Source organism: Portunus trituberculatus, chromosome 31 (assembly GCF_017591435.1).
Source record: "Portunus trituberculatus isolate SZX2019 chromosome 31, ASM1759143v1, whole genome shotgun sequence".
Classification (NCBI taxonomy): domain Eukaryota; kingdom Metazoa; phylum Arthropoda; class Malacostraca; order Decapoda; family Portunidae; genus Portunus; species Portunus trituberculatus.
This window is the reverse complement of record NC_059285.1, coordinates 2314122-2322480: the sequence shown is the minus strand read 5'-3', so window position 1 is coordinate 2322480 and position 8359 is coordinate 2314122. Positions and strand designations below refer to the sequence as shown.

General features: G+C 43.4%; 1 protein-coding gene across 1 annotated transcript in view; it reads right to left on the bottom strand.

Moving 5' to 3' along the window:
- Positions 1-1325: 1325 nt before the first annotated feature.
- Positions 1326-8359, bottom strand: part of LOC123511148 (integrin beta-PS-like) — a 22718-nt gene continuing 15684 nt past the window's right edge. Inside the window, 8 exon segments of the mRNA XM_045266778.1 lie at positions 1326-2191; positions 2372-2636; positions 3256-3395; positions 4381-4530; positions 4712-4835; positions 5239-5342; positions 6323-6488; positions 7506-7611. Coding sequence (XP_045122713.1) covers positions 2565-2636; positions 3256-3395; positions 4381-4530; positions 4712-4835; positions 5239-5342; positions 6323-6488; positions 7506-7611 — 862 coding nt within the window. The 3' untranslated portion in view covers positions 1326-2191; positions 2372-2564.

Genomic DNA, 8359 nt, shown 5'->3' with positions numbered 1-8359 from the left:
ATCAGGAAATAATGGAAGCTGCAAGAAGCCAATTAACTGGTCTACACGCGGCAGTTTAAGTATAATGTAGACCTTACTATTTCCACCTGTCAGTCTTCAAATTTGTCTCATCTAACTTGAGGTCACTGTAGACCGCGGTGTTGTTGCCACTAAGAAGCCTTGTTTGCCATGGTGATGGCACGGAATAATGAACGGTGTTACAATACACCGGAAATTATATTAGAGTCGTGCACTGCATGAGAAAGACAGAAGTGACTTTATAAACCGACTCACCCCCTCTGCCTTCCCTCCTCAGTCCCTTCACTCACTCTTCATCCTCCTCTCCGAACACTTTCCTCCAAGTCTCCTTCTGCTCGTATATATAGTGATAAATAAAAAATAAAAAACACAATTATTGCGTTGTTTCCAAGTTAAAGGCAATCTTGGTCATACGACACAAGTCTTGTAAGCTTAAAGGGAGCGCCTTGGAGTTCGAACATTACACAAGTGTCCCCTAACACATTATCGTGCTCTGTGTTGTATTGCTTCAAAGCATGATAGAAAATAAAGTAGACAAAAGATATTCTAATTGTGTCCTAGTAATGCGCCTATTCTCTGTCTGCCAAGCCACTGGGGAACGTGGAAGAAGAATTTATGTCATCTGACCTAGTACTACATAGTAGTAGTAGTAGTAGTAATAGTAGTAGTAGTAGTAGTAGTAGTAGTAGTAGTAGTAGTAGTAGTAGCAGAAGTAGTCGTCAAACACGTGTTTACAAACAAAGTTTGCAATGTATTGCGCTCTGTAGTAAGTGACAGAACATGTGTGTGTGTGTGTGTGTGTGTGTGTGTGTGTGTGTGTGTAATCCACCATGATCGTCTGCCGGTGACCCAGCCAGCCTTCCCCATTACGGAGCGAGCTCAAAGCTCATAGACCGATCTTCGGATAGAACTTAGACCACAACACAGTCCACACACCGGGAAAGCGAGGCCACACCCCACGAGTTACATCCCGTACCTACTTGCTGCTAGGTGAACAGGAGCTACACATTAAGAGGCTTGCTTACTTGCCTCGCCGCACCCGGCGAGTTTGCTAACCACTACACTACGCGATGTGTGTGTGTGTGTGTGTGTGTGTGTGTGTGTGTGTGTGTGTGTGTGTGTGTTCCCTTCAAAACACGCTCTTCTACTAATCCTCAAAGGAAGAAGTGATGGGCAAAACACTAATCCTGACCTCCGCCTCCGCTGTGTGTGTGGGGAAGAGGAAAGACGCGAGTCACGACCTGAGATTGCGTCGCGAGATGAAATGTGAAGAGTCGCAGGGACACAGAACAGCAAAACGCAACTTATACATTGTACATTCTTTATTTGGAATTGTCACTTTCACACTGCCAGACGGCTGTCTCGCCACTCCGATATTTGACATACTTTTTTTTTCTCTCTACGTCAGTGTGTGTGTGTGTGTGTGTGTGTGTGTGTGTGTGTGTGTGTGTGTGTGTGTGTGTGTGTGTGTGTGTGTGTAAGTGTAAGTGTTAGTGTTGAACAAAGTAGTTTTTTTTTTTTCTTCTTAAATGTTATGACATAATTTTTCGTCCTTTTTCTGTGTGGTGCATTTCTTTACGATCCAGTCAGAAATTAATAACCTAATGGCCCCTTCATCCGTTCCTCATACCCCTACCCCCCTCCCCCCCACCCTAGACCCCCACCCAGTGATTGCCCTGTGCCAACCGTGAGTGTGGTCCTGGCGAGTGGTGGCCCTCAACAGACACCACCACTCAGTTAGTTGTATTTAATTAGTTTTTTTTTTTTTTTATTTATTTATTTTATTCTATTTTATTATTATTATTATTATTATTATTATTATTATTATTATTATTATTTGTTTATTTATTTATTTGTTTTATTTTATTTTATTTTATTTTATTTTATTTTTTGGGTCCGCTATCGCGTTTTAGTTAAGGCAAAAATAAGGAATCAATATTTTTAAGACACAGATTATATGCCACTGTAACTTTTTCTTTTCTTTTTTCACTTCACTTTCTGCTTTTTATTCTGGGCGGTTCGCGATGAGTTTAGAAAGCTCCAAAAAGTCATGCTAGAAAAACTTTGACAACCAGTGCAATGGGTTGGAACACCAAACCTAACCTAACCTAACCTCGTGTAGTGAATTATGGAAGCAAGGGTTGGCTACATAACTTACCTAACCTAACCTAACCTTGTGTAGTGAATTATGGAAGCAAGGGTTGGCTACATAACTTACCTAACCTAACCTAACCTTGTGTAGTGAATTATGGAAGCAAGGGTTGGCTACATAACTTACCTAACCTAACCTAACCTCGTGTAGTGAATTATGGAAACAAGGGTTGGCTACATAACTTACCTAACCTAACCTAACCTAAACTGATCAGCTAACTTAACGTGACTACCAAGGACAACTTAACCTAACCTAACTCTGCCTGGTTGGCTTGAGAGAGTCCCGTGGCCGCCCTCCGTTACTAGTTCCTGTGGACATCAAACAGCGGGTTACTAATTCTTCTGGGCCTCAGACAGCGGGTTGCTAGTTCTTCTGGAGTTTGAACAGCGGGTTACTAATTCCTTGCTCCCTCAAACATCGGGTTCTGCGTGGTGGTGGTGGGGTCAATAAACAGCGGGTTTTGCTCCTGCGGGAAACAACACCAGTAAGTAAGTTTAAATCTGGCGGGGACGGAAAAATTATAAAGCTTAACAAAAACAACAATGCTGATGATAATAATGATAATAATAGTAATAGTGAGAGTAGTAATAATGATAATGATAATAATAATGATAATAATGATAATAACTTTAATAGTAATAATGATAATAATAATAATAATAATAATAATAATAATAATAATAATAATAATAGGAATAATAATATGTAATAGTAATGATTTTAACGATGACCATAACAATAATGATAACCACAGTACTAGTCCTCCTCCTCCTCCTCCTCCTCCTCCTTCTCCTCCTGCTCCTGCTCCTCTTCCTCCTCCTCCTCCTCCTCATCCTCATCCTCATCCTCCTCCCCCTCTCAGTACAGAAACACTCCTCTCACACCATCACTATTTTCCAAGGCCACGGAGATGATTAAGTCAGTGCTCAAAATCCTGCTAATGATATAGAAATTTCGTTATTGTGTCACAGCAGCCATGATATAAGAACACTCGTTAGGTACAGATTGGTGTGTAACTTCAACGAGAGCCTTTGGAAAGCAGTGGAGGTGGTGGTGTGGAGTGTTGCAGAACATGTATGACTCACAGCGCCGAAGCGGGTTTGTTTAGTCTCCTCCAAGAACTTGGCGAACTCTCGCTTGTCGTGGATGGTGGTGACGATCTTCCACATGATGAGAGTGAGCACGCCCACAAGCACGATGGTGGCGATTAGACCGAACACAATCACTGGGAGACGAACAGAGAGAGAGAGAGAGAGAGAGAGAGAGATTATACTTTTTGTAGAACGTAAAAGTAGAATAGACACAGTCCAGTTCTCATAATCTTAGTAAAGACAGACTGGATTGAAGTAATGCCTGTATTCTGTAACTCTTTGCTCTCCAACCACGACTGTTTGTAGTGGCCACAGATAATTAGGCGAGTTCTCACAAGTGTTTTTTTCTGTTCATCAGGGACATAGAAACATCCTCAAAAACCTGTGTAGCTTTAAATGCAGTCTTTAAAAGTAGTGGAGGTGGTGCGCGGAAATGTTACAGAATATGGGCGAGGCAAAAGTTTTTTTATTAGAATATGAAATGGTAAAATAAAGGCAAAAATCAGCACATTAGAATAAAGTTCACTGATGTTCTAAAACTTGATGGACAGCTGCAGCTTTCCCGCTTAACATGTAGCAGCTTCACATCGCAGTGATAAGAATAATCTTTCAACATCTCAGAATGACGTAGAGCTCAAACTCTATGAGCGGGAGAGGCTGCAGGAGACGCTGGTTTGTGTCGCCTTCACAGAGCGCAACACTGGACCAGCATGTGGCGCGCTGCATGTGACTTGGACCCAAACACCCACTCACTAACCCAGGAGTCCAGAAAGAGGGCGGGAAATATCGAGGAAATGTAGTAAACTAACGAATGAAGACTTGGAGTTTAAAGATGACACGCATTTAGAGCGAAAAGCAACAAGCCTAGAAAACAAAAAAAACAAAAAAAATCCTGTTTTTATAATAATCTTTTTGGGTCTCTTTAGGCACTGTCATGGGTGGGCTTTTTTCTATTTTTTTCTTTCCATTGGCCAGTGAATAAAGGCAAAATGAATGTAGACGATTAACATTTAAAGATCATCTAAAGAACAACTACTTGAAAATTCCTCAAAGAGAATGAAAATCTTGAGAGAGTGAAAGGAAACACTGAGAGGAAAAAGATAGTCAGTGGCGCCTCACATGCGATGGGCGGTTCTTTCCGGCACTTCCTCTCTGCCTGCACGTGCACCTCATCCTTGTTAGTAGACTCCAGATAGCGGTAGGTGAAGTTCAAGTAGCACCCGTCCTCGTCCTCGAAGGTACACAGGCGGGAGTTCTCGTACATGTAGTCTGAAAGACAATAGAAGACTTGCTAGGAAATACTCCAAGCGTCACAAAACTGGTTCACTCTTGGCATAGCAAAGAAAGAGGTTGCGTTCCTTGGTCGCCAACACGAGACAAAACATAGCACCGAGAGAGAGAGAGAGAGAGAGAGAGAGAGAGAGAGAGAGATTCTGACTGACTGACGTACCATCCAAATTCTCCACAGAGGCGTATTGTTCGCATGCATCGCAGTTGTCCTTGAGTGGGCCGATCTTAAAGTGGACACACTGCACACAGTCTCTGAACTTTTTACACTTCCCTGTCCCGCAGCTCTGAAGCACGAGACGCCGTGTTACAGACACAATGATATTAAGAGAGTGGTGGGAAGACAGAGAGTAAGCGTTCAAGGAAAAGTCTTAAAAGAAAAATAATAGATAAATAAATAAACAACACGAGAGGAAAGAAAGGAAAGTTAAAGTGTTGAGGGATGACGCGTTCAGCTCCGTCACTGTGATGTGCAACTGCAATTCACATCACGGAGAGGAACGTAAGAAATCTTTATCTGCATTCAAAAGAAATGATGAAAAGGAACAAATTCTACAATATTATCCATTATGATAATGTTTGCAGACTGCTGAACAACAAGTGGCAATGTCCGTGAATGACTAGTGATTTACGAAAGAAGTACAAAATAACAGGGGAAAGGTTATAGGGGCAGGAGACAAGGGCGCTCACCAGGCAGTCCTCACAGTAGCGGCCCGTGTAGGTGATGTTTTCCTGGTCACAGATGCACCGGTCACATTCACATCTGCCGTGGCCTGAGCACACCTTGTCAGACCCTGAAAGAGAGGCGACACTCAACACCGCAAAACGGACGTAGACACACACACACACACACACACACACACACACACACACACACACACACACACACACACACACACACACACACACACACACACACACACACACACACACACACACACACGGCCCGGTAGCTCAGTGGTTAGAGCGCTGGCTTCACAAGCCAGATGACCGGGGTTCGATTCCCCGGCCGGGTGGAGATATTTGGGTGTGTCTCCTTTCACGTGTAGCCCCTGTTCACCTAGCAGTGAGTAGGTACGGGATGTAAATCGAGGAGTTGTGACCTTGTTGTCTCGGTGTGTGGTGTGTGCCTGGTCTCAGACCTATCCCAAGATCGGAAATAATGAGCTCTGAGCTCGTTCCGTAGGGTAACGTCTGGCTGTCTCGTCAGAGACTGCAGCAGCAGATCAAACAGTGAATTACACACACACACACACACACACACACACACACACCGCGTAGCATAGGGGTTAGCACGCTCGACTCACAATCGAGAGGCCCGTGGTCGAGTCCCGCGCCGCGAAGCGGCGAGACAAATGGCCAAGCCTCTTAGTGTGTGGCCCCTGTTCACCTAGTAGTAAATAGGTACGGGATGTAACTCGAGGGGTTGTGGCCTCGCTTTCCCGGTGTGTGTTGTGTGTTGATGTAGTCTCAGTCCTACCCGAAGATCGGTCTATGAGCTCTGAGCTCGCTCCGTAATGGGGAAGACTGGCTGGGTGACCAGCAGGCGACCGAGGAGGTGAATTACACACACACACACACACACACAATGAATAGACAGATAAACAAATAGATAGGTAAATGAATAAATGTAGTAAAATAGAAACTGACAAGTGAATACATAAAAAAGTCGATTCTCTCTCTCTCTCTCTCTCTCTCTCTCTCTCTCTCTCTCTCGTTATGGTAGCCTTCCTTTCTTTCTCTCGGGTCTTTTTCAGCGGTACTGCCAACACACCTTGCGGGATGCAGGATCGGTCTTCACATTCACAGAATTGACCAGAGTATCCCTCATTACATATACACTCATTGCAGTTACAGGTGCCACGACCAGAGCATTCCACGTCACTAGAGCCCATACACCTCCGCTTGTGACACTGGCAGAAAGTCCCAGACACCTCATCCTGCAGCAGACAGAGAAGACCACCATCATCACCGTCATCGTGAAAGCCATTATCAAGCAGACGCGTTTAAGTTTTGTATTTAGGAAGTTTTTATGGTCAGTATTACAGTAGTGAAATATGATTATAGTGGAAGGTTTAAGTGGCAGCGGTTGTTGCAAACTCCTGAGGTAAGAAAGAAAAGAAAAAGAAGAGTAAGACAAAAGGAAGAACAAGAACAATAGAAGTATGTTGCGTATCTTGTTCTGCCATCAGCTCGTACATAGGTGTGCATACAGCCATTCACTACTACTCGTACAGTGTTTGAAGAGGCGCCTCCCTGCACGAAGAAGGAAAGGCAAGGCAAGCAGGCAATGCAGGTAAGGAGGGAAGGAGATGTGCGTGTGCCTGGCTCAGAGACACACACACACACACACACACACACACACACACACACACACACACACACACACACACACACACACACACACACACACACACAGTGATAGATTTCTACGTTATTAACAGGTGAAACATTCTTGAGAACTCGAGTAATCATCCCTGCGGCGTTTGTAAATAGTCATAGTAAGGGAACAAAACTTTTCTGTACACGAGCGTTAGAATTCCACTGTGGTGCTTCTGTTGGCCCGTATTCCGGAACGCTGTATTATCTCGTCTTGACTACTTTCAGAGATGGTCAGCCAAGTTCTCAAAAATATTTCTCTTGCTAATAATGTAAAACTTTTGCTCATCTGTCACTAAAACCGTAAAAATCCTCTTAAAGATCCGTGCCACTTCAACTAGACTAGAGCCATTTAATCGTAGTGGTGTGCGGCGCAAGAGTGTTTCGCAATACGGTAATTAGAAAAGCTTAGAATGAGAGGCAGGCAGGACAATAAGGCAGACAGGCATGGTGAGAGCCAGGCAGGCAAGATGTAAGGCAAGAAGGCAAACAGGCATGGTGAGAGGTAGGCAGGTTAAGAGGCAAGCAGGCGAGCAGGAGGTGAGATAAAGGGGATAAAAAAGAAAAAGATGACTTACAGGCTTGAAGCATTCACATATGCCACACTTGCAGTTGCCGCGCCCCGAGCAGACCCTGGAATCCGTCTCGTTGGCCATGCACTTGGCAGTCTGGTCCTGGATGTCGCTGTGTGGGAGAAGTACATTGCTGAGTCATGTATGTCATTGTGCTATCCTGGACATGACATAAACAGCAGAGAGAGAGAGAGAGAGAGAGAGAGAGAGAGAGAGAGAGAGAGAGAGAGAGAGAGAGAGAGAGAGATTTAAGAATTAAATAATCCTCAAATTAAGTCATCACAAGGGAGCCCCCCTCCAATGAAGTAATTTGTCCTGCTGCTAGGCAACAAAGGCCATATAGCTGCTAGATGTCATTAGTGGGGTTCGAATCGATGCCCCGCAATCTACCACCATCGTGGCAGAATGCAGCGCCTTAATCCGCGTGACCACTAAGAACACTGAGAGAGAGAGAGAGAGAGAGAGAGAGAGAGAGAGAGAGAAGATACAAGATACAAGAGGTTTATTGGCCTTTAGAAAAGACAATTACATATAAATATATACAATTTTAGAGCCTATGGTCCGATAAGCCGAAGCTTTACTACGGACCAATTACTATTTGTATGTTGAGCAGGAGTATGTGTTGTGGGTCAGCTATTAAAATATGAATTTTAGAAAGTCAAGATAATCTATACTAATGTATACTAATGATGATATAGCAACATTATCAAATATATATACCAATCATAGCTAGCAATCTAAGAATGAGCACTAACAATACATGAAACAAATCTTGCAATGCAGAGAAATAACTATTAATAATAATTTAAATAATAATAAAAATAATAATAATAATAAATCTTGTATTGCAGAGAAATAAC